General features: G+C 39.2%; 1 protein-coding gene across 9 annotated transcripts in view; it reads right to left on the reverse strand.

Annotated features, from left to right (window-relative positions):
* Positions 1–27977, reverse strand: part of ULK4 (unc-51 like kinase 4) — a 543576-nt gene that overhangs the window by 468608 nt on the left and 46991 nt on the right. For all 9 annotated transcript variants that reach the window (XR_002337917.1, XR_002337916.1, XR_002337918.1 and 6 more), the window contains exon 17: positions 16562–16640. Coding sequence is in view for 5 of the 9 variants with exons in the window: in XM_021070410.1 (XP_020926069.1) it covers positions 16562–16640 (79 nt within the window). In the remaining 4 variants the exon portion in view is untranslated. The remainder of the gene's footprint in view (positions 1–16561; positions 16641–27977) is intronic.

Consider the following 27977-nt stretch of genomic DNA (forward strand, 5'->3'; position numbering starts at 1 on the left):
GTTGCAGGAGAGTTCAGCTCTTTTGGAATTTCAACAGATATCCCATGGTGTTTACCAAGACCTTCTTTTTTTTTTTTTTTTTTTTTAATCTTTATGGCCACACCCAAGTTACCAGGCTAGGGGTTGAATCTGAGCTACAGCTGCCAGCCTACGCCACAGCCACAGCAATGCCATATCCGAGCCACATCTACAACCTACACCACAGCTCACGGCAATGCCGGATCCTTAGCCCACTGAGCAAGGCCAGGGATTGAACCTGCATCCTCATGGATACTAATCCAGTTCATTAACTGCTGAGCCACAACAGGAACTCCAAGCACCTCTTAACTTGGTGGAACTTGACCTCTATCTCCCCAACACTCGGCAACTGTTGAAATTTCTGCTCAACTCTTTGACTTCTCACCTACTGCTTTCTGCTGGGTCCAAAGAGTATCACTCAACACACACACACAGCCTCCAGGTCCGCCAAGGATTTTAGAAAATTCTGGATGTTTTTCAACAATTATCCCACTGATTTTTTTTTCCTGTCTCATTCTACATTTTACATATACATTATGGTGCATGAACATATTACATGTGTTTTTGCACTGTATACAAAATAGAGCAATGTTGATTTCAGGGAATTTGCACACATATTTCACGGCTCTGCTCTTGCAAAATTTCCCCTGCTCATTTTCCACCCTGCCTCTAGCAAAGCCAAGTTCCAACTATAGTTCCTTGGTCCAGAAAGACTGCTGGCATCTACCTGAATGCTGTTGTCCTTTAAGAACTCAGAGCACCTCAGGAGAAGCCAGTTAAAAGCACAGCCCACAGAGCCAGCTTTCTTTCCTTCAAGTGCTATGTCCCCTCCTGCTCCTACTTACTTCTATTTTTATATTCTGTCCAGATTATCATTATTGGCAGAAGCTTGTCAATCATTACCAGAACCAGAACTCCAACCCAAGTCGGATTTCTTTTATTGGCCATGCCCGCAGCATGTAGAAGTTCCCAGGCTGGAGATCAAAACCATGCCATAGCAGTGACGCCAATGGTTCCTTAACCACTAAGTCACCAGGGAGCTCCCCATATCTAATTCTTTTTTTTTATAGTTATCTCCCCAATACAATTTTTTTCTACTGTATAGCATGGTGACCCAGTTACACATACATGTATACATTCTACTTTTGCACATTATCAAGCTCCGTCATAAGTGACTAGACATAGTTCCCAGTGCTACACAGCAGGATCTCATTGCTAATCCATTCCAAAGGCAATAGTTTGCATCTATTAACCCCAAGCTCCCAATCCACCCCACTCCCTCTCCCTCCACCTTGGCAACCACAAGTCTATTTTCCAAGTCCATGAGTTTCTTTTCTGTGGAAAGGTTCACTTGTGCCATATATTAGATTCCAGATATAAGTGATATCACATGGTATTTGTCTTTCTCTTTCTGACTTACTTCACTCAGGATGAGAGTCTCTAGTTCCATCCATGTTGCTGTAAATGGCATTATGTAGTTCTTTTTTATGGCTGAGTAGTATTCTATTGTGTGTTATGCACCACATCTTCCTAATCCAATCATCTGTTGATGGACATTTGGGTTGATTCCATGTCTTGGCTATTGTGAATAGAGCTGCAATGAATATGCAGGTGCATGTATCTCTTTTAAGGAGAGTTTTGTCTGGCTATATGCCCAAGAGTGGGATTCCTGGGTCATATGGTAGTTCTATGCATAGTTTTCTAAGGTATCTCCATACTGTTTTCCATAGTGGTTGTACCAACTTACATTCCCACCAACAGTGCAGGAGGGTTCCCTTTTCTCCACACGCCCTCCAGCATTTGTTATTTGTGGACTTATTAATGATGGCCATTCTGACTGGTGTGAGGTGGTATCTCATGGTACTTTTGATTTGCATTTCTCTAATAATAAGTGTTGTGTAGCATTTTTTCATGTGCTTGTTGGCCATCTGTACATTATTCTTGAAAAAATGTCTCTTCAGGTCTTTTGCCCATTTTTCAATTGGGTTGTTGGCTTTTTTGCTGTTGAGTTGTGTAAGTTGCTTGTATATTCTAGAGATAATGTCAGCTGCATTGTTTGAAACTATTTTCTCCCATTCTGTAAATTGTCTTTTTGTTTTTTGGGTTTTTTTTTTGTTTGTTTTGGTTTGTTTTTTTTTTTTTTTTTTTTGGTTTCCTTTGCTGTGCAAAAGCTTGCAAGTTTGATGAGGTCTCATTGGTTTATTTTTGGTCTTATTTCTGTTGTTTTGAGAGACTGACCTGAGAAAATATTTGTAAGGTTGATGTCAGAGAATGTTTTGCCTGTGTTCTCTTCTAGGAGTTTGATGGTGTCTTATCTTATATTTAAGTCTTTCAGCCATTTTTTGTTTATTTTCATGTATGGTGTGAGGGTGGGTTCTAGTTTCACTGATTTAAATGCAGCTGTCCAGGTTTCCCAGCAACACTTGCTGAAAAGACTCTCTTTTTCCCATTTTATGTTCTTGCCCCCTTTGTCAAAGATTAATTGACCATAGGTGTCTGGGTTTATTTCTGCATTCTCTGTTCTGTTCCATTGGTCTATATGTCTGTTTTGGTACCAGCACCACACTGTCTTGATGACTGTGGCTTTGTAATACTGCCTGAAGTCTGGGAGAGTTATGCCTCCTGCTTGGTTTTTGTTCTTCAGAATTGCTTTGGCAATTCTGGGTCTTTTGTGGTTCCATATAAATTTTTGGATTGTTTGTTCTAGTTCTGTGAAAAATGTCATAGGTAATTTGATAGGGACTGCATTGAATCTGTAGATTGCTTGGGTAGTATAGCCATTATTACAATATTAATTTTTCCAACCCAGGAGCATGGAATATGTTTCCATTCTTAAGTTATTTTCTCAATTGGAAAGAAGTATAAATTCACATTCCAAATATTAATGAGACTCAAAATGAGGTTACAAATTTATACAAAGACCTTTTTTTTTTTAACCTTTCTAGAGCTGAAGATAAAAGCTTCCTTATAATATCCCTGTGTAGATAAATGGGCTACTCCTTTTTTACTCTCCCTGCAAATTCCCCTTTTACTAAAAGGACAGGTTTTCAAGGCTCTTAGTTCCAACTAACTGCCACTGGGGAACCTAAGGCCTCATCCTCTATTCTTAAGTTCTACCAGATCTCAAAACTAACAGCAAAAACCACCACCCATCCCTTCCTCAGAAAGCCTCAAAGTCTTACCATTTCATGTTTCAGTTCCCCATTTCTGACTTTTGAGAATTTCCCTTAATACCTGTGCATCCAATCAATATTTTAAAGTCTTTTTGTTATATTTCATCCTGCATGTCTAGATATTTATTTTGCTGTGTAAGGATTTTCAGGTAATCTCAGCAGCTTAAGTTGTCCTAATTAGAAAAACCATTATTTTTTAAGGAAAAAAGGCATAATAAAACACTATATGGAAAAACTCCAAGGAAAAACAATCTCACTGATGTACACAAACTACATACATGTCCAAAAGTGCAACAAGTATCATTTGTTCTTCAAATAAGTTATAAGTGCAAATTAGGATTGTGGAAAATAAGGACCATGACAGAACTTACTGTATGCTGTTGTTCCAGCAATGAAAAGCTATAGTACGTGAAGCACCAGGGCAGCAGCAGAAGTGGTGCAATTGTGCAGCCTAAGAGCGAACAGGAGCCCAAAGCTCACTATACCACAACCTCTAAAATAGATGCCAAACAGCCTAGTGTCCCTAAGTACAGTTCATCATACCCAGTGTTTAGAGTTCCAAAAGCACACAATGTTCAGAAACAACTAGTGCTTCAAATCACCATATATCTACTGCTTAACATAAAAATCAATTCTAAAACCAATTCAGTAGAAAGCTCAATAACAGTGCCAATATTCTTAAGCCAAGAATTCCTAGATCTCATCTTTCGAGCAACTGAATCACAAAATGTGCTTATCCTACAAAAAAAAAAAAAAAAAATTAGGACATAAAAAGCAAAATAAATCTGAAAATTCGATTAATTTCAAAACTGTAATAGCAATAATAATGTTGCATAGCACGATGAACTTAGTGAATTAATCTGTTGAAAAATGAAAGAGAAAAATGCAATGGCAATTAATGACAGTTGATTAACATGTCAGGAACTAATGAACTGCTCACTTCAATTTGGAAAAAGGTTAAAACAAGGGAGTTATAATCCATATAACTTTTAAAATTATTTTCTTATTCAATACTCAACACGGCAGTGAAAGCGACACTGCAGAGAGAAAAGATGGGTCTTTACAAGGGAGATAGCTGGCATCGGCTGTTTAATCAGGTGATCCAAATAAGTACAATTAATAGGGGAAATTCAACACTATATGCTTCCTAATATGATGAAAATATGAAGCACCTGACATCATCTATGATATACTCTTACCCCAAAAAAGTTTCATCTGAATCTAATCAAGCCTCCAGACCTAACTTACAATTTAGAGGAAATTTAGGGACTAGAAAATCAAGTCTAATGATACCAAGTGAAGGCAAGTAGACAAATCTAGAATGTGGAACATTCCACAAGACAACTGGCTTGGACTCTTCATGTCCTTGGCAGGGGTGAGGGGGAGGCAGAAATGGGGAGACAAATCCAGAAGCAATATTAGTGAAAAGAATCCAACAGTGCATTACAAAGATGTATCATCATGAGACAAGTAGAGTAACTGCTCAAAGCAGTAGAGTGGCTTAATTTTTGGAATGCCACTGATATACTCCACCTCTTAATAGAGATAGGAGGAAGCCCATACATAACCTGTATAGATCTCATATAACCAAATTCAAGGTTCTTTAGTGTTAAAAATGAACTTGATAGATACTGATTTAACACTGTTTTATACCAAAACCAAGTATTAATGAGAATACAGAGCACTGGAAATTCTCTTTCATTGGTGAAAGGATTTTAAATTTATACAACTGTTCTGAAAAAAAGTTTAAATTACCCTCTAAAGGTGAACATACACATACTCTATGACCTAGCAAGTCTTACTCCTAGGCTTACCCAATAGCAAGTTCCTCTAAGCGCAGTAAGTGCATAAAATGTTTTTATAAGATTGATTTATAATAGCCAAATATGGAAAACAACTTAAATGTCCATCACTAGTGGTGTGACATAGTCATTTAATGAAAATGAAACTACACTGCAGCAGTATTCACAACAGCCAAGACATGGAAACAACCCAAATGTCCATCGACAGAGGAATGGATTAAGATGTGGTATATATACACTATGGAATACTACTCAGACATAAAAAAAAAACAATAATGACAGGTGTAGCAACATAGATGGAACTAGAGACTCTCATACTAAGTGAACTAAGTCAGAAAGAGAAAGACCAATACCATATGATATCACTTACGTCTGGAATCTAAAATATGACACAAATGAACCTTTCCATAGAAAAGAAACCCATGGACTTGGAGAACAGACTTGTGGTTGCCTAGGGGGAGGGAGTGGAATGGACTGGGAGTTTGGGGTTAGTAGATGCAAACTATTGCATTTGGAGTGGATAAGCAATGAGATCCTGCTATATACCACAGGGAACTATATCTAGTCATTTGTGACAGAACATGATGGAAGTTAACGTAAGAAAAATGATACATATGTGTATATGTGTGACTGAGTCACTTTGCTGTACAGCAGAAATTGACAGAACACTGTAGATCAACTATAATGGAAAAAAACTAAAATCATAAAAAAAAAGAAAATGAAACTACAGATGCCTAAAACAATATGTAACAAAATAAGCCAGGTACCAAATGAAAACATGTCATGTGATTCATTTAAATAAAATTCAAAAACAAGCAAAATGATCACAGTATCAGCAAGTACAGTAGTAGTCTTTAGAGCAAAGGGAGACACTAATGATGGAGAAAGGGCAAATGGGGTTTCCTGGCCTGCCAGCAATGTCCCATTTCTTGAACCAGTAGCAGTTTCCTGAGTTTTCACTGTGAAAATTAGTGAGCATGAAATTTATGTTTTGTACACATTTCTGTATAACTCTTAAGTAAAAAAGCATTACCATTTTTAACTCAAAAAGAAAGCACAAAGCAATCCCTAAATATCTAATCCCAAAATATGTAACACAATTTAAAATATATATATAATTACATATATTGGTGACAGGAGTACAAAGGGAAGAATTATTTGGTTTTTTTGTCTTGTTTTTCTTTTTGGCCTCACCTGTGGCATGTGTAAGTTCCCAGGCAATGGATCAAACTCACGTGACAGCAATGACCCAAGCTGTTGCAGTGACAATGCTAGGTCCTTAATCAGCTCACCACAAGGGAACTCCCAAGATTTATTTGAATTGCCCAGAAAACTCAGTATTTTGACTGCACATATCATCCAGTAGATTATATCCCAAGGACCAAAAAAACAGAAAAACTTTTTAAACAGCACTTTGTAGTTTTATCATTAGTAATGTTGGCATTATATTTCAACTATTCTAAACTACAGGTTAAAGAAGATAATTGTGCTAATATCATCAGCAGCCAAGAATTTCAACTTATAAGAAAATTAAAATTTTATATCAAAAAGGTAAAAATTCTAATTTTAAAATGTGAGCAGAAAGTAGTGCTACGAACGAACTTGTGATTTTTTTTTTTTTTTTTTTTTTTTTTTTTTTTTTTTGCTTTTTAGGTCTGAACCCATGGCATATCAAAGTTCCCAGGCTAGGGATACAATCGGAGCTTCAGCTACCAGCCTACACCACAGCCACAGCAATGCCAGATCCGAGCTGCATCTGCGACCTACACCACAGCTCACAGCAATGCCGGATCCTTAACCCACTGAGTGAGGCCAGGGATTGAACCTGCAACCTCATGGCTCCTAGTCGGATTCATTTCCACTGAGCCATGATGGGAACTCCAACTTATGATTTCTTTTGAAGAAATATTTCCTAGCACTAATCTGTGAAAAGTTCTAAAATAAACAACAATCCCAGTAGCAATGAGCACCCTTACCTAGAAAGCATCCTCTTCAACTAAAGCACCATTTTCAACTAAAATTAAATAAGATTCTTTAAAGAATTGAGTTCTGACTAGAGCTGACTAGTCCCAAGATAAGCCTATGAAATCTCGTAGACAGACAGCAAGTAAGTTATCAGAGGCAGTAGTAGGGTCATGTAGAAAGGAGAGAGAATCAAACTTGAACAGGCTCCCACTGGACTAAGTTGGAAGAATTAAGCATCAAAAAGACTACTGACTACAAAAGACTGAAATATACAAACACACACATGTAAATCCACAATTTCTTGATAATATAAAAAAACTCATTGGATACATTAAGGTTACTAAGGCACCAGCTTATTATTCTGAATATTCTTCTATAAGGGGAGATAATCACTTCCCTGCCTTTGCTGAACAAACTCTAATTTAGGATATCGAAATAGCTATATGGGAAAGTTCTTCTGTAAGAAAAACTCCTAGCTATAAAGGGAAAAGGAACTATAGAATGACATTTATTTTTGCAATCCTAAAGGACTAATGCATCTACGCAATGATCACCATTGGATGCTAAAACTACAAGTAAATGAGTGATAAGAAAGATCATAATGATGGGGCAGACAACACCCGACGTCAATGAGCAACTGTAATAACACTAGTAGTGAGGCAACCAGATAATACATGCATCTCTCTATGAGGCAACAGGAAATACACAGCACCAACTAGGAAGATGTACTTGAATCTAAGCAAGGCCCGCATCTAACAACAGTTCACAGGAAATACAGGTGATAAAGGACCACGAGACCAAAATGAATAAAACATCCAACATTCCAGCTCTGGCTAAAATGAATGTCAACTTGTCTTGGATAAATAAATGGCACTAAAAATAATAGGGAAATGTTCGAATTTAAGGGACTTAAGAGTCAGTATTATAAAAATGCAATAAAGGACCTTGGTTGAATCCTAGCTCAATGAAAAATTACTAAATGACATATATGATACCATCAAGAAAATCTGAACACTGACTGGATATTATATGCTATTAAGAAACCACACGTGAGAGTGCCTGTCATAGCTCAGTGGTTAACGAATCCAACTAAGAACCATGAGGTTGTGGGTTCAATCCCTGGCCTTGCTCAGTGGGTTAAGGATCCGGGGTTGCCATGACCTATGGTGTAGGCTGCAGATGGGGCTCGGATCCCACGTTGCTGTGGTTGTGGGGTAGGCAGCAGCTACAGCTCCGATTAGACCCCCAGCCTGGGAATCTCCCTATGCCGCGGGAGCGACCCAGAAAATGGCAAAAAGACAAAAAAAAAAAAGAAAAGAAAAGAAACCACCCATGATATTATTGGGTATGATAAGAGTATCATGGTTATAGATTTTTAAAGCCTTTTCTATTAGATAGATATACACACATAAAGTATTTATGAGTAAAATACGATGTCTGGGATTTTTTTAAGATACTATAGCAAGGGGAAAAGGGAGGAGGAAGAGAGAGGGAGGAGAGACGGAATGGAATGGAGGGGGATGAGTGAGAGAGATAGGACAAGAAACAATATTGGCAAAGTTCAAATAATTGTTGGAAGTAAGTGATATCTCACTATTTCAGTCTCTTCTACTTTTATGTATATTGAGATTTTCCAAAACAAAAACGTTTAATGAAAAGATCAAACTAAAGAGTCTGTTAATATTCCTTCCACTTCTAAATTTTACAGTTCTATATTCAATTTCCTAAAATATATCGACTGCATGCTTAAGACGGAATATATGTGACATGATATCATAATGTCTCTTTAAAATTATTATACCTAAAAACCACAACAAGGAGTTCCTACCGTGGCACAATGGGATCAACCAGTGTCTCTGCACTGGTTAAGGATCCAGCACTGCTGCAGCTGTGGCACAGGTCAAAGCCGTGGCTCAAATCCAATCCCTGGCCCAGGAACTCCATATGCCATGGGGCAGCTAAAAAAGAAAAGAAAAAAAAAAAAAAAAAAAAAAGGGAACCACAAGTACAGGGTGATAAATGTGTTATCTAGGAGGAAAAGTTTAAGAGGCTGGCAATATTTTTCTGTATAAAAGATAAGAATTTAATAAATGTTTCTAAACACATATAAGAGATCATGACCAGCTCTTTTCTGCAACCACTGATGACTGAATAGATGGAAAAGACAAACTGTATCTTAAGGATAGCAAAATAGATTTTTCTCCATCTCTTCTATCTCTGTAACAAAGTATACTGCCATATTTGCTTGTCATTCTTTTAATCATTAAATCCTTCAGCATTGACCGAATGCCTGAAATACATGTTACTTGACTGGCAAGGCACTGTGGATACGATGATGAGTAACAACACAAGGTTCTACACCTACAGGGGCGTTCCCTCTGTGGCTCAGCAGGTTACAAATCCGACTGCTATACATGAGGATGAGAGTTCCATTCCCAGCCTTGCTCAGTGGGTTAAGGATCTGGCATTGCTGTGGCTGTGGTGTAGGCCAGCAGCTGCAGCTCCATTTCAACCCCTAGCCTGGGAACTTCCATGTACCACAAGTGCAGCCCCCAAAAAAGTTAAATAAGAAAAAAAGAAAAAAGAAAAAAAAGAAGTTACTGTCAAATAACATTTCAGGCATTCCCTTTGAGGCTCTGCATTAACAAATCTGACTAGTATCCATGAGGACGTGGGTTTGATCCCTGGCCCCACTCATGGGGTTAAGGATCCAGCATTGCTGTGAGCTGAGGTGTAGGTTGAAAATACTGCTCGGATCTGGCATTGCTGTGGCTATGGCATAGGCCAGAGGCTGCAGCTCTCATTCGACTCCTAGCCTGGGAACTTCCATTTGCTGAAGTTGCAGCCCTAAAAATAAATACATAAAAATAAAATAAATAAAATACAATGGCTACAGGATCTTCAACCACAAGTTTTACTGTCCACTGGTAATAAACCTATTAAAGAAATCAGGACACATCTCACACTTGAAAATTTATCAATGATTTACTGAAAAACTGTGTGTGAAAACACAATTCTGAGTGTTACAGAAACCTGGCCTCCAGAGCTCTGAACCTAAATCTCACAGACTGGTCTCAAAAGGTTCCCAAATCCCCTGTAATGATGGCATTGTTCTACAGGGGCTGTCCTGGCTTTTGTTAATCTCAGATGGCAATAATCGCAAATAGAATAGAACCAAACTTCATGTAACAGAAACCAGCAAAAAAAGGGAAAAGATGAACACAATACCATCTACCCACCAAGCCTACTCCTTCTGAAGTTGAAAAATACCTAACCGGGTATAACTTTCTTTCCGGTGATTGGGTGCCCTCTAGTGGCCATTTCAATTATGACAGCCAACTGCTCAGAGTAGGACCTGATAAAGAACTAAAAAGTGATTTAAGAAATAACAGGATAAAAGGTGGCATTGCAAAGGAGCACCTGACACAATATTAATTATTCTGTAGACTCATTATCCAACATAACTGAATTCACAGTACATGCTAATTCTTAAAATTTTTTCCTAGATAGCTAAATATACACTATTATTTTTTAATGAATATGATTAAAACAGTATGCAAAAATATCATACTTAATAGTATGATATTACTTTTTGATATGATAAACTTTTTTTCCCAAGTTGCATTTAAAATTAATAAAACATTAGCAAATACCCAGAAAGGTAAAAGGAAGAAATGCAGGGTACGAGAACCTCAGGAATACGCACTCCCTTCTCCCATCGCAGGCAGCATCAGGAACGAAATATTTAATAAGGGACAGCAACAGAAACTGGAGAAGTACTTTGAGAAGACAAGGTACTCCATATCTGAAGGGAGGGACGCACCAGCCAAAGAATTCAACGTGCGTGAGCACAGGGACAAGCAGCAGCAATTGTCAGAAGGACCAGGACAGAGGCATGGAACCAGGGCAAGCTGGACACATCACCCGAGGTGACTGAAGCCTTCCGCCCAGACCTGCCCAGTTTCTATGGCACCAGAATACACTGTCCCAACAGAACCACAGGAGTCCTGAGCACAAGGATCCTGGCAGGTGTGTGGGCAGCCTCTCAGCTCCAGTCCTGCCCTCTGACATGTCTTCCCCAGACTGTGCCACGAGGCACCCCTCATCTCCATGACTCCTACCTGCATACACCTTGCCCTCATCAGGTATGGCACCAAGGAAGAGCCCACCCCCTCACCAAGAACCATCACAGCCCCAGGACATTGCTGAATATATAGGTCAGTTATTCCCCAGGGAATGTCTCACTGAGGTCTAGGACCACAGTCTCTGACCAGGGGATTCATCCCAGCTTGTTGCCCAATGTTGTGGTCCATCATTGGTGATACCGTTTCGTGTTCCACTGTGTCAGGGTGACACATTTTATCCCCTCTGCTACTGACAGACACATGGGTTGTTTCAAAGTTAGGGCTATCAGGAATGATGCTGGAAAAACATATTCCTGTGCGAGGCATCAGGTACACTGGGTGACGTGCTCAGCTTCGGAGATCTTCCAGGGCAGCTGTGCCCCCATTTTCATCCCCAGCAGCAGCACAGGAGCACTCCTGCTGCTCAGGCTGCCACCAACACTATGCCTTGGGAGCCTTTTTAATTTCTGCCAATGGCTAACCACCTCAATATGTTCATTTTGGTTTTAACTTGCATCTCCCTGCTATCTCAGCACTTTTCATAATGAATATTAGGATTTATACTGACCAGACTTGGTTACTAAAATTTGCCTCCAGATATCCTAACAATCAGCAAATCTGTCAATACCCATTAAAATCTATCCAGGAAGGAGTTCCCATCATGGTGCAGCAGAAACGAATCTGACTAGGAACCATGAGGTTGCTGGTTCAATCCCTGGCCTCGCTCAGTGGGTTAAGGATCCAGAGTTGCCTTGAGCTGTGGTACAGGTCGCAGAGGCAGATCCCAAGTTGCTGTGGCTGTGGTACAGGCCAGCAGCTGTAGCTTCTGATTCGACCCCTAGCCTGGGAACCTCCCTATACCGCAGGCGCGCCCCCCCCCAAAAAAAAAGACAAAAAAAAATCTATCCAGGAAAAAAAAAGGTATCCAGAATAAAAACACTTTCACTCTCTCCACCACTACAAACCTGGTTCAAGGTGCCACCCTCCCTCATCTCATGTACCACAGCCCCCTAAACTGGTCTGATTGCACCTTACCCTTGACCTCGTAACTCAGTGAAGCTTTGCAAATATCAGCCACACCGAGGCACTCCTCTGCTCAAAATCCTCCAGCGGATTTATCCTCTCCTTCAGGATAAAATCCCAGGTTCCAACCATGGTTTATGACAAGTTTCCAGATGGCCTCCCTCCTGGCCCCACTGCTGCAGCACCGCCCTCCCCCACCCCCACCTCCACTAAGTTGCTAACCTCACCTCCCACCCTTCTCATGCTCAGCTCCAGCTACACTCACCTCCTCATTGCTCCTCGAAACATGCCAATCACTTTTCTCTCCCCAGCCCTTTGCAACCATCGTTCACCCCACCTGGAACACACTTCCCCAGGTGAGGGACCTATTGCTTCAATTCCTTCTGGTCTCTGCTCAGCCTTGCCTGACCACTTCTCTCTAAACAGGGCAGCCGCTGTCTCATCGTTCCCAAACCTCACTACCCTACCTTTGCCTTTTCCACTGCGTTTATCGCCACTTGGCATCTTATACTTTCACTTGTTTATTATCTCTCTCCTCACACCGGAGCACAAGCTCCATCAGAACGGGGATATTTCTCTCTCTTATCCAACACTGCAGCCCCGGGACCCAGACAGCACCGAGTACATATGCAAATGCTGACAAGTATTTGTTCAGAATATGAGCATCAACGCCAAGAATAAAACAGATTACCAATGCCAAGAAAAAAACCAGCATCTACGAATTCCTTCCAGGACAAGAACTTGGAATGATGGTCTGACAGCTTGTAACACAGGCTCTGCCCACCACACACACTCTGTAAATGTTCATTTCATAAAACAACAAAAGAATTTGCCTCTTCCTTCCCCATTCCCTTCTCCCTACCTTTTCAGATCCTCTAAAATAATGTCGAATTTCCGTGCTACTATTGTTTTTTTTTTTTTTTTTGGCTTTTTGCTATTTCTGGGGCCGCTCCCGCGGCATATGGAGGTTCCCAGGCTAGGGGTCAATCGGAGCTGTAGCCGCTGGCCTACGCCAGAGCCACAGCAACGCGGGATCCGAGCCGCGTCTGCAACCTACACCACAGCTCACGGCAACGCCGGATCCTTAACCCACTGAGCAAGGGCAGGGATTGAACTCGCAACCTCATGGTTCCTAGTCGGATTCGTTAACCACTGCACCACGACGGGAACTCCTACTACTGATTTTTTTAAGTATACATAATTCTTTTTCAAGAATCCATTCTTTCCACATCACACTTGACAACAACATTAGCAGCTATTATTTAGACTTAAATTTGGGGAGTTCCTGTCGTGGCCCAGTGGTTAATGAATCCGACTAGGAACCATGAGGTTTCGGGTTCGGTCCCTGCCCTTGCTCAGTGGGTAAAGGATCCAGCGTTGCCGTGAGCTGTGGTGTAGGCTGCAGACTCGGCTCAGATCCCCGTTGCTGTGGCTCTGGCATAGGCCAGCAGCTACAGCTCCGATTAGACCCCTAGTCTGGGAACCTCCATATGCCGCGGGAGCGGCCCAAGAAATAGCAAAAAGACCCTTAGACTTAAATTTGAATGTATTCTTCATTTATATGTGTTTCTTCTTTATGCTATCTTTAAAACTTAGGAGGGAAAGGGGCAGGTTCTCAAGTAACTTGCTCAAGTGAACTTTTCTACAAATGTTGGTGAAATTCAAATTGAATTTCTGAATTTCTGAAAATGTCTTTTGTCCCCACAAGTAAGCTTTATGGCGGCTGTAACAGAGAAAGTTAAGGTCCGATGATGCTTTGTCATTTCATTTCCACCATTTTCTTTATCTCCTAGTCTTTAGTGTTGCCAAATAAATTAAACCTAAGTCTGATTTGCTTTTATTTATAATCTGGATTTTGGTTTCCTTTTTCTCTTTGAAATTACCTATTTCACCAGGATATGTCTACATGTGCATCTTTTTTCAATGTTTTGCCTGACGTGCTAAAACCTTTCATCTATAGATTTGAGTCTTTCTTTAGCTCCAGGTGAAAATTTTCCCTATTGTTTTCCATAAATGTTTCACTTTTGTTTGCTCTGATCTCTCTTCCTGAAAATCCCATCGTGTTTATCTTAGATAAGTGCTGTCCCACAGAAAGAGAATTCCAGCCACATGGATAGTTTTCTAGTATCCACATTTAAAAAATATATATTAAAAGTAAGTATTTTTTTCTTTTTATGGTCGCACCCACAGCCTATGGAAGTTCCCAGACCAGAAGTCGAATAGGATCTGCAGCTGCCAGGCTACACCACAGCCACAGCAACAATGGACCTGAGCCACATCTTCAACCTATACTGCAGCTCACAGCAACGCCAGATCTTTAACGCCCTGAGCAAGGCCAGGTATCGAACCCACATTCTCATGGACACTGCATCAGGTCCTAAACCCACTGAGGCACAAAGGGAACTCCCAATAAAATTTTAACATTTACCCAAATAATCCAAAATAGTATTGTTTGGAAATGTAAAGACAATTACAGGTAAGATACTTTTTTTATATACATATATTGACTCGTCAAACTCCAGTGTGTGTTCTCCCGTGCAGCTCATCTCAATTCAGACCAGCTGCTTTTCAATGGCCCAGTAGCCTCTTCTGGCTGGGGGGTACCATACTTGACAGCGTAAGAGACTGTCTACAACTGTTTTCCATGATTTTTTAGTTTGTACTTATCCTTTTTTCCTTCTGAATCCTAGAGAATTCACCCAACTGATCTTCAAATTCACTAACTCTAGGCTACCCCATCTCCTACTTGTTACTGCATTTACCGGACATTTTAATTCAACAGTCATATTTTCCATCTTCAGAGGCTCTCTCCTCATGGCACACTGCTTCTGAGCAAGGACTACCTATGCTGGTCCAGAATGTCAGGACTTTCCCTTAGAATTTTCATCAGGTTCTCTCCTATCTTCTCCAGCTGCTCAATTTCATCGAAGATCCTTTGTTCTGAGTCATTACGTTTGAGCTCCTAAGCCTTCTCTTCTGCCCAAGTGAGTCTGGCCTATCTGCTTGTCTTTTAGATAAAAATCTAGTTTATAAATCTCTGATAGCCAAGTTGGGTACCATTAATGACCGTACAGGTCACAACTCATTTTTCTTGGTCCCAGAAAGAAGAAAGGGAAAATTCAGATTTGGTAACAATTTTCTTTAGCAGATCAGAGGTCTAGTGATTGCAGGAAATGGCAATGGAATTCTAAGCAGAAGAAATGCAGTGAGCTTAACTTCATCTCCCAATCATTTCCACCTAACTATGTGAGGGCTAATGGGATATGAACCCAACAACTGGCTACAGTACTGGACCACAGATACAGAATTGTTTTCATCTCTGCAGACAGTTCTATTAAACAGTACTCGGCTAGCCAATTCCTCTTAAGGCTCCAAAGAGCACACTACCAAGTCTGGCTCTACAAAATCCCCTCTTCTAACCATTTTCTCCTTCCTCCAGGAGTTCCTGCCCTTCCTCCTAAAAGCCTTAGTTCTTTTCACCTATTTTAACTCTTGACACTCTCCTACTTCAAGGCAGAAAAATCTACTATGAATTAAGTTTGAAACACATTAACAGGAAGGAAAGAAAGTAGTTTCCAGTGTTAGGGAACATTCAAAAAGGCAGGACAATGGTCACGTTCACTTCGTGGAACTTGGAATTACTGGTTAACTAAGAAGGATTTAGTATTAGTATTTGAAAGAAGTTGATACAGTTGTTTCTCAGCATGCTGGGGGATCAGTTTCAGGATCCCACGCACAAATACCAAAATTCACAGATGCTCTTAAATAAAATGGCCTAGTATTTTCATATAGCCTATGCACATCCTCCCATATACTTTAAATCATCTCTAGATTAGTTATAATGCTTAATATAATGTAGATGTTATGTAAACACTTGACAGTGTGTACCAAATTCAAGTTTTGCTCTTCGAAACTTCTTGGAATTTTTTTTTTTTCTAAATATTTTCAATCCATGGTAGGTTGAATCCACAGGTGCAAAACCCGTGGATATGCGGAGGGCCGACTATATTTGAAGGTATCTTTAGTGCTTGCATCACAGTGAAATACTGCAATCACTGTCAGAAGTAACTGACAAGGGGTGGAGCTAAATTAAAGTGAAAAGCCAAAAATATTTTTATTTTGAATTATGAGTTGGGTTTCAACTAAAAAATAACATTAGTTATAATAAAACGTTGAGCAGCCGATAAGAAAACTAGTCATGAAATAAGCCTTATGCAAAAATTACTAAAATAATGATCAGTAGAGCCCCCAAGCCTTGTAACCCCACCAGGCCACCTTTAATAACACATGATGTTGTAAATGAGCTGCTGTGTTTAAGTCCAAAGGTCTATTGCAGTTATAACAACTGCCACAGTTCCACAAAGGAAAATTAAGTTGAATACCCATGAAAGCTACAGCTTTTAAAATCAAGAACGATCTTTGTCATCGATAAGATTTCAGTAATAAAAGAAATTACCTCAATGACAGGTGTATTTTCCTGGAGCCCAGTTGTGTGCGAGGCGAGTAAGCCAATCACCCGAGCAACCTTGGCCCTTCTGTAAAAGGAGAGAAAACGGGCTCTGTAGTGGAGAGTAAGGAACACAGCAAAGCAACCTCAGTCACGTTACATGATGGTAAGCATTAACATGAGATGGGGAAAAAGAAAGAAAGAAAAAAAAAAATGAGATGGAAATGCAATGAGACGGGGTGAGAATACATCCCCCTATGTTTGTGGCCAAGAGAACCGACCCCTCCTGCACACGGGGAGACATGAACACAACGCCCCTCTGCAGGACTATTTATAAGAGTGACAAAAATTGAACAAGCTATGCTTTAATAGTCAAATAGAAAATAAAATTTTTAAAAGGGTCTTAGAGAGAACAAGGAAATAGTAATTATCTCTTATTTCTGAGCACAGCAGTATTTGGCTAACAGTCCCTGTTATACCTATTAATAAATCAATGATTTTATAAATAAGTAGTAAATAATTAGTATCAGAACAGTTAAACATATATGTATGTATATATTCACTTTATTTATTTATTTATTTATTTAGTCTTTTTGCTATTTCTTTGTGCCGCTCCCGCGGCATATGGAGGTTCCCAGGCTAGGGGTTGAATCGGAGCTGTAGCCGCTGGCCTAAGCCAGAGCCACAGCAACGCGGGATCTGAGCCGCGTCTCAACCTACACCACAGCTCACGGCAACGCCGGATCCTTAACCCACTGAGCGAGGCCAGGGACCGAAACCGCAACCTCACAGGTCCTAGTTGGATTCGTTAACCACTTCGCCACGACGGGAACTCCTATATATTCACTTTAACGGAAATCTTTACAAGAAGTCGTACAGACATTGTAAAAAGACTACTTTCAGTGAGGTGTTTCTGTTTTATCACTCAGCAGAAAATGAAGGTGATAAATTATTACACAGCACTTCAGGTGATTTGGAAAAGTCTGTTTCATGGAGAAAATTAGTTCTGATATGATTTTTTAATAGAAAAAAATGATTAGGAGTTCTTTTGGGGCTCAGCAGGTTAAGGATCCAGTGTTGTCACTGCAGTGGCTTGGGTCGCTGCAGTAGCGAGGGTTTGATCTCTAGCCTGGGAACATCCACATGCTGTGGGGATGATTAAAAAAAAAAAAAAGGCTGAATGTATGAGTTGATGAGAACCTCACTCTTATTTTTCAATGCTTGCATATTCTCTAGACTAATCAGTGTGAACCTCAGCCAGAGAGTCTCTACTCTTCAGGTTCCTAAAATAAACCATGCAAGACAAATCAGTCTCAGCAGCACCACAAGGAAGTGCTCACATTGTCAGAAATCTAACATACAGATAATTCTTATGGGTTTCAATGTTTCTTGGATTAGTCATTCAAATCTCTTAACATATTCAGATTAGAGGAGTCTTAGACATTTGCATGATGATCATCATCCTGCCTCTGAATGAAAAGATTTTATTCATTTATTTACTTTTTGCTTTTTAGAGCCACACCCACAGCATTTGTAAGTTCCCAGGCTAGGGATCGAATCTCAGCTGCAGCTGCCAATCTACACCACACCACAGCAATGCTGGATCCGAGCCAGGTCCTCTATCTACACCACTGCTCACGGCAATGCCAGATCCTCAACCCACTGAGCAAGGCCAGAGATTGAACCTGAAACTCCATGGACACTAATCAGGTTTATTACTGCTGAGTCAATGGGAACTCCAAGACTATATTGTAAAAAAAGATTTTGTAGGACAGTGGCCCAAAATTTATGAGAAAAAGCTTCAAACCACAGCTCTGCCACTGACCAGTTCTGTGACCACAGTCAATTATGCTTCAATTTCCAATTGCTAAATAAATTTTTTCTAATTTTCCAATTGATTAAATGTGTTCAGTTTAAAAGGACAGAGGATTAACTTCTAAGTTTTTTCACAGTGGTAAAACAAATGCTTATCATCAAAAGCTCACTGACGGGAGTTCCCATCGTGGCTCAGTGGTTAACAAACCCGACTAATGTACATGAGGTTGCGAGTTCGATCCCTGGCCTCACTCAGTGGGTTAAGGATCCGGCACTGCTGTGGCTGTGGTGAAGGCCTGCAGCTACAGCTCCGATTGGACCCCTAGCCTGGGAACCTCCATATGCCCCGGGTACAAAAGACAAAAGACCAAACAAACACACCACTCACTGATGAATTAGAGGATACAAGGCAAAAACTTATTCTTCTCAAAGACAGGCCCAAAATACTTATGAAACTCTGAAGCATTTTTTCAGTCTACAAAGTTAAATAATGGCCACCAGATCTATTCAACTAAAAGAAAACTCTATCAGAATATGGTAATTCAATACTTTACCCATTCTCACATTCCTATCTTAATGAAAGAAAACATACTACCTTAAAACCCTTATAAAGTTATAAACTATTAAAGCAATAATATTTATCAACTTACACCAACTGTATCTATACATAACACCCTCACAAAACTGCCTCCTTCTCAGAATTCAGGTTTCTTCATAAATGTCACCATTTCAGGTGCCCCTAATGACCCATACCACTGTACCTCAGAACATCCCCACATCCATGACAGCATGTAAAGCTGCACTGGCCAATAAAGCTTCGTGCAAGGACAGAGATGTTCCATATATACATTGCTCAATACAGTATCCACCACATGTATGTGACTATCAAGCACTTCAAGTATGGCTGGTACAATTAAAGAACTAAATATATACATACAAATAAATGCATGCACATGTACATATAAATATACGTATATACACATAGACAGACACACAAAATTTACCTTTGTTTATGGACCTAGTTTTTTATTGAACTATGCTTAATGTATAAGTTACAGGTGTAGACAATAGTGACTCACAATTTTTAAAGGTTATACTCCACTTATAGTTACTATACAATATTGTCTATACTCCCTGTGTTGTCCAATCGATCCTTGTAGCTTATTTTATACATAATAGTTTGTACCTCTTAATCCCTTACCCCTATCTCGCCCCTCCTCCCCTCCCTCTTCTGACTGGTAACCACTAGTTTCTTCCCTGTGAAGTCTGCTTCTTTTTTGTCATATCCACTAGTTTGCTGGGGTTTTCTTTATATTCCACACAATAGTGATACCATACAGTATTTATCTCGGTCTGACTTACTTCACTTAGCATAATGACCTCCAAGGCCACCCACGTTGCTGTAAATGGCAATATCTCATTTTTGTTTTCTCTTTTAATGGCTGCACCTGCAACATATGGAAGTTCCCAGGCCAGGGACTGCATCTGAGCCACAGCTGTGACTTATGCCACAGCAGTGGCAACACCAGATCCTTTAACCCACTGTGCTAGGCTGACTATTGTAAATAGTGCTGCTATGAACCACACCCAAGCCACTGTAGTTGGGATTCTTAACCCACTGTGCCACAGCGGGAACTCTAAAATCTCATTTTTTATTGCTGAGTAGGGTTCCGTTGCATAGATGCGTCACATATTCTTAATCCATTCCTCTATTGATGGATATGTAGGTGGCTTCCATGTCTTGACTATTGTAAATAGTGCTGCTATGAACCTTGGGGTGCCATGGATCTTTTCCTGTTAGGTTTTTTTGGGTTTTTTTGTTGTTGTTGTTGTTTTTCAGATATATACCAAGGAGTGGAATTGTTAGGTCATATAGTAATTCTATTTTCACTTTTTTGAGAAATATGGAACTAGCTTTCACTTTAAGTTCAACCTATTAGAGCAGATCTAAAATGTTGTAGTTACTTCTTCACATTTAATAAAACAGATTGTTTATCATCTGTCTCCCCCACCAGCACACAAAGTCCACCAAGGCAGGGCTTTGTCTTACCACTGCAGACACCAAGACAGTACTTGGCATAAAGGAGGCCCTCAATGACTGTTTGTTAAATGAATATTATATCAACATCAACAGTAAAGTAACACATTAGTAGGAAAGGAGTGGGTAAAAATGGAACGAGGTAAACAACGAAGTAAAAACAAAAGTGGAACAGGATTTCCCAAGTAAGACTCAAAGTAGAAATTAAGGATAAAGGAGTTCCTGTTGTGGTGTAACAGAAACAAATGCAGCTAGTATCCATGAGGATGTGGGTTTGATCCCTGGCCTAGCTCAGTGGGTCAGGGATCCAGCGTTGCTGTGAGCTGTGGTGTAGGTCGCAAGGCATGGCTTGGATCCTGTGTCACTGTGGCTATGGTATCGGCTGGCAGCTATAGCTGCAATTTGACCCCAGTCTGGGAACTTCCATATGCCACAGGTACAGACCTAATAAAAAGTGGAAAAAAAAAAAAAAAGAAACAAAGAGAGAAAGAAAGAAAGGATAAAAATCACTAAGTGAGAAAAACAGTTCCTTGAAAACTGAAAATGGTATGACCAACAAATGTTACAAAGTGTGAATCGTTAAACACTGTACTAATGAAAAAATAAAAAGCAAACCCAATAGTAGTGGGAAACCCCAATCTACCTTGCTCCCAAGCATAGCAAGAAGGTCACAGTGAATACAAAAAAAACAAACCATCCACAGTAAAACGAACAAGGTCAAAGTCACAGACATACATATCAAACAATCTATAGCCTACAAGCAGTGACCACACTTACTCAGTACGAAGCTGTCTGTATAGGATGGTGTTTGTAACTGTGGAATGAAATCTCCAAAGGCCAGTCATGGCCCCGCGGCAGAGTGGGCCAGAGTGGGCGGGTTGAGAAGAAATCCTGGGTTACTCATCCCTCACATGCCTCATTACTTTATATAATAACTAGGACTCAAAACAGTATGTACCTCATTGAGTTGTTTAAAGAATTAAAGGAAAATTCCCAAGGCAACAGAAATAAAAGCAAAAATAAATCAATAGAAAAAAAAAAAAAAAAAAGGAGTTCCCGTCACGGTGCATGGGAAACAAATATGACTAGGATCCATGAGGACGCAGGTTCAATCCCTGGCCTCACTCAGTGGGTTAAGAATCCAGCATTGCCATGAGCTATCGTGTAGGCCAACAGCTACAGCTCTGATTCAACCCTTAGCCTGGGAACCTCCATATGCCACAGGTGTGGCCCTAAAAAGGCGAAAATAATAATAATAATAAACTTTAAAAATAAATAAATAAATGAGACCTAATCAAACTGACAAGCTTTTGACAGCCAAGGGAAGCCATTAAAAAAAAGAAGAATAAGACAACCTATGGAATGGGAGAAAGTATTTTCAAACAATGCAGCTGACAAGAGCTTAAGCTCTGAATCACACAAACAACTTATATAACTCAACAGCAAAAAAGCCAAAAACCCAGTTGAAAAATGGCCAGAAGAGCTGAACAGACATTTCTCCAAAGAAGACATACAGATGGCCAACAAGCACATGAAAAAATGCTCAGCATCACTGATTATTAGATAAATGCAAATCAAAACTACTATGAGGTACCACCTCACACTAATCAGAATGGCCATCATTAATAAGTCCACAAATAACAAATGCTGGAGAGGGTGTGGGGAAAAGGGAACCCTCCTACACTGTTAGTGGGAATGTAAATTGGTACAACCAAAGTGGAAAACAGTATGGAGGTACCTTAGAAAACTAAATATAGGGTGTTCCAAAAAGAAAGAAAGAAAGAAAGAGCAAAAATAAATAAATAATAAATAAATAAAATTATAAAATAAAAAGTAAAAATAAAGAAAAAAACATAGGCCAGCGGCTCTAGATCCGATTCGACCCCTAGCCTGGGAACCTCCATATGCCGCAGGAGTGGCCCAAAGAAACAGCAAAAAGACAAAAAAAAAAAAAAAAGAAAAAAAAAAGAAAATGAAAGAAGAGAAATAAAGAAAGAAAAAGAAACTTTAAGATCGGAGTTCCCGTCGTGGCGCAGTGGTTAACGAATCCGACTAGGAACCATGAGGTTGCAGGTTCGGTCCCTGCCCCTTGCTCAGTGGGTTAACGATCCGGCGTTGCGGTGAGCTGTGGTGTAGGTTGCAGACTCGGCTCGGATCCCACGTTGCTGTGGCTCTGGCGTAGGCCGGTGGCTACAGCTCCGATTCAACCCCTAGCCTGGGAATCTCCATATGCCGAGGGAGCAGCCCAAGAAATAGCAACAACAACAACAAAAGACAAAAAAGACAAAAAAAAACAAAACAAAACGAAAACCAAAGAAAAAAACAAAATAAAGCTTTATGATATTGGACTTGGCAATGATTTCTTAGATATAACTCTAAAAGCATGGGCAACAAAAGAAAAATAAAGAACTGGGTTTCACTAAAATTTAAACTTTTATTCATCAAAGGAAACCATCAACAGAGTGAAAATGCAACCCACAGAATGGGAGAAAATATTTAAATCATATACCGAATAAGAGGACAATATTCAGAGTATACAGAGAACTCTCATAAATAAATGACATAAAACAAACAACCCGGAATTCCTGTCATGGCTCTGTAGATAACGAATCTAACTAGGAACCATGAGGTTGCAGGTTCAATCCCTGCCCTTGCTCAGTGGGTTAACGATCCGGCGTTGCCGTCAGCTGTGGTGTAGGTTGCAGACGCGGCTCGGATCCTGCATTGCTGTGGCTCTGGCGTAGGCCAGGCGGCTACAGCTCCGATTTGACCCCTAGCCTGGGAATCTCCATATGCTGTGTGAGCAGCCCAAGAAATGGCAAAAAAAAAATAAAAATAAATAAATAAAATAAATTTTAAAAAATAAAACAAACAACCCAATTAGAAAATGGGCAAAGGACCTGAACTGACATTTTTCCAAAGAAGATAAACAAATGGCCAATAAGCACATAAAAAGATGACAGACATAACTAGTCATTAGTGAAATGCAAAGCAAAACCACAATGACATATAACTTCATACCAATTAGGACAGCTGCTATTAAAAAGGAAAAGAAAAAAAAAAGAAAAAGACAAAACAAGGGTTGAAGAGTATCTGGAGAAATTAAAACCTTCATGCATTGTTGGTGAGAATGTAAAATGGTGCTGCCACTGTGGAAAACAATGCGATGGTTTCTCAAAAGTATAACATTATCAAATGATCCAGCAATTCCACTCCTAGATACATATCAAAACAAAAACAAACAAACTAAAAACACTGAAAGCAGCCAATGGAACAGGTATTTTATATACCAATGCTCATAGCAGCACTATTTGCAATAGACAAAGGTAGAAGCAACCAAGTATCCATCAACAGATGAAAAGATAAACTGTGGTGTATACATATGTGGAATAGTATTCAGCCTTAAAAAATGAATGACATTCTGATGCATACTGAAACATGGATGAACTGTGAAAATAAGCCAGACACAAAAGAACAAATATATGACCCCACTTATATTAGGTATCTATCTATAATAAGGAAATTCATGGAAAAAAGAAAGTACAACAAATATTACCAGGGGTTGGGAGAAGGGGGAAATGAGGAGTTACTGGAATTAGAGCTTCTGTTTGGAATTAAGAAAAACTGGAAATTGACAGTGATCATGGTTGCACAACAGGGTGAATATACCTAATACCACCGAATTATACACTTAAAATGGCTACAATGGTAAGTTTTTCATGTATATTCTATAACTAATAAAATTTTAATTGAAATATGTATTATATATTGATTATACCTCAATAAGTTTGATTGGCAAAGGTTATAAAACTTAAATAGCTATTGCTTCAAGTTCTAACAACAGGGCGTTTTTACCCACACTGACTGGGAATGCATGTTGATACAATGTTTCTGCAGAGCATTTTGCAATTTATCAGAAGTCAAGAAATATCTATTGCCCTCTACCCAATCATTCAAATTCTATAAATCTGCCCTAAGGGGAAAGAGGGAAAAAAAAAAAACAGTTAGGCACAAAGATTTAAGCACAAAAATTTTTATCAATATATTGTTTAAATATTATAATACTATCCAAATATAGAGACAGGGTAAATAAAATGATCAAACATTCACAGCATATAAAAAGAGATATATCGGAGTTCCGGTCTTGGCTCAGTGGAAACGAATCTGACTAGCATTCATAAGGATGCAGTTTGATCCCTGGCCTCACTCAATGGGTTAAGGATCAGGTGTTGTCGTGAGCTAAGGTGTAGGTCGCAGATCTGGGGTTGCTGTGGCTGTGATGCAGGCCAGCAGCTACAGCTCTGAGTTCCCCCCTAGCCTAGGAACCTCCATATGCTGCGGGTGGGGCCTTAAAAAGAAAAAAAAAAATCACAATATGTATACTTTAAAAAAAAAACCTAAACAAATAACTAATAACATTTAAAAATACATAATGTTATAAAGGGAAGAGAAACTTATAAAATTATATCATGTTGTTCTGCTTCTCTTTAAGTTGAACAAAGTCAAGGAACAAACTTACATACTTCAATAGTGATTATCTCTTAGCTAAATTAAAGACCCTTATCATAAGCTATCAAGGTGATATGACCCAGGTCAGAGCAGACCTCACTGCTAGAAGCAGTATTTAAAGAAGAGTGTTAAAAAAAAATCCAAACAGAGGGCTTATCTATTCATCATTTTCATCAAATTAGAATTGTTTTACAATTAAACTTCAATCTGAAAAAGAAAAAAACAAAAGTACTTTGGAAAGGATTTTAAATGTCTCTTTTTTAAAACCAGTAGAGGGCACCCCATTCAAGGATATAGTTTAAATTTTAGCTGACATGTTAAGAATTTATTTTCTTTCTTGTGAACATACCACAAACTTAAAAATACTCATAAATGACCTAAAAAGCCCTATTTTGTAATGCCACATTTTAACTTGGGAGAGTAACATTAGAAAATGCGTTAAGAATAATTATCCAAATCCCATGAAATTGGGTTGTTATGATCATTATACAACTACAGATGTGATAAATTCATTTGAGTAATAAAAAAAATTTTTTCTAAAGAATAATTATTCAAAAAAAGCATTTTGTGAACACCTATTGTTTCTACCATATTTTGCAGCATGGAAGCTTACTATTCCACCACTGGCACATTTCACAAACCACTTAACCTTTATGATTTCATGTTCTCCTCAAAAATCAAGTAGGCTTGACAACACCAACTACAATTTCTAAACCCCATATACTAAGCACCCACTAAGAACCAGGCACTGTGCAAAGTATTCCATATAACTTTCTCATTCAAAATTTTATACATATATACATACATTCTATAAAATGGAATCACTTTGCCCTATCTGAAACTAATACAACATTTTAAATCAACTATACTTCAATTTTAAAAATTTTATGTCTGTCAATCTTTCTGTTCTGTAGATATGTTTATTTGTGCCATATCTTAGATTCCATATATAAGTGATATCATACGGTATTTGTCTTTCTCTTGCTGACTTTATTTCACTCAGTATGAAAATCTCAAATTGCATCCATGTTGCTACAAAGTTGCCAAGGGGGAGGGAGAGGGAGTGGGATGGACTGGGAGTTTGGGGTTAACAGATGCAAACTATTACATTTAGAAGGGATACAATGAGATCCTACTGTACAGCACAGGGAACTATATCCAGTCTCTTGGGGTAGACCATGAAGGAAGATAGTAAGAAAAAAAGAATGTTCATACACACACACACACAGACACATAACTGAATCACTCTGCTGTACAGCAAAAATTGGCACATTATAAATCAACCATACTTTAATGAATAAATAAATAAATTGTTACCAATCTATGAATTACATACACTATCCCCATTTTAAAGATGAGGAAACTGACTCCACAATTATAATAATTTGCCCAGGGGGCAGATCTGTGATCCACATCCACTAGCCTGGGAACCTCCATATGCTGATGCAGGTGTGGCCCTAAAAAGACAAAAAGACAAAAAAAAAAAAAAAAAGAAAAGAAAGAAAGAAATACAAAAGTCACGTGCAGAAGATGTGATGCAAGGATGTAAAAAAGGAGTCTTTTGTTTTATTAAAGTATAGTTGATTGACAACTGAATCCAAAGCACTTTCATTATCCCACAAAGATTTCCCAGGAAGCAGAGACTCAGAAAGAGGCAATCAATCATCTTATCATGATTTATTGGCAACCAGAGCCCAGAGCCTACAAACATTTTATCCGCTGTGCTTTTCAGCATGCATGTTGCCACCATAGTAAGTACACATCCTTCCATCGGGAATTTATATATTGTAATCTCGTTAGTTTTTTGTTTTGTTTTGTTTTGCTTTTTTTGTCTTTTAGGGCCGCACCTGCGGCATATGGAGGTTCCCAGGCTAGGGGTCCAAGTGGAGCTGTAGCTGCCAGCCTGCACCACAGCTGCAGCAACACCAGATTCGAGCCAAGTCTGCAACCTACACCACAGCTCACCGCAACACTGGATCCTTAACCCACTGAGCATGGCCAGGGATTGAACCCACGTCCTCACAGATGCCAGTCGGGTTCGCTAACCACTGAGCCATGACCAGAACTCCCTCATTAGATTTTTTAAATCATCTTAAGGAAAGAAAGTGACAAGGGAAAACTCCTTAGGAAGCATAACTAAATTAAGATAGAGGGATAAGTGTAAAGTATTTGATAAAGAGCATTCAAAAGAATAACCATTATGGAGCTCACAACGGTTCAGCAGGTTAAGGGCCCAGCATTGTCTCTGTGAGGAAGTAGGTTCGACCCCTGGTTCAGTGGATTTAGAATGTGGTGTTGCTGTAAGCTACAGCATAGGTCACAGATGTAGCTCAGATCCAATGTTACTGTGGCTGTGGCGTAGCTGCAGCTCCAATTTAACCCTTGCCTGGGAACTTCCATATACCACAAGTGTGGCTGTAAGAAGAAAAAAAAAAGAGTAACCATTAACAAAATTTTCAAGGGAATCCTTCTACACTATCAGTGGGAATGTAAGAATGTAAATTGGTGCAACCACTATGGAGAACGATACCGAGGTTCCTTTGAAAACAATATACATATGATCCAGCAATCCCATTCCTGGACATATATCCAAAAAAAAATCATAATTCGAAAGATACACGCACCTCAATGTTCAATGCAGCACTATTTACAAGAGCCAAGACATGGAAGCAACCTAAATGTCCATCCACAGAGGAATGGATAAAGAAGACCTCATACATATACACAATGGAATACTACTCAGCCACGGAAAAGAATGAAATAATGCCATTTGCAGCCACATGAATGGAACTAAAGACTCTCATACTAAGTGAAGTAAGTCAGAAAGAGAAAGACAAATATGATATCACTTATATATGGAATCTAATAAAATGATACAAAAGAACTAATTTATAAAACAAAAACAAACTTACAGACTTCAAAAATAAAACTTAGGGTTACCATAGGGGAAATGGTGATGGGGAGATATAAACAAGGAAGAAAGGAAAAACATATACACACTACAGTATATAAAATAGATAATGAACAAGGATCTACTACAGAGCACAGGAAAATCTACTCAAT

This window comes from Sus scrofa, chromosome 13 (genome assembly GCF_000003025.6).
Source record: "Sus scrofa isolate TJ Tabasco breed Duroc chromosome 13, Sscrofa11.1, whole genome shotgun sequence".
NCBI classification, from domain to species: domain Eukaryota; kingdom Metazoa; phylum Chordata; class Mammalia; order Artiodactyla; family Suidae; genus Sus; species Sus scrofa.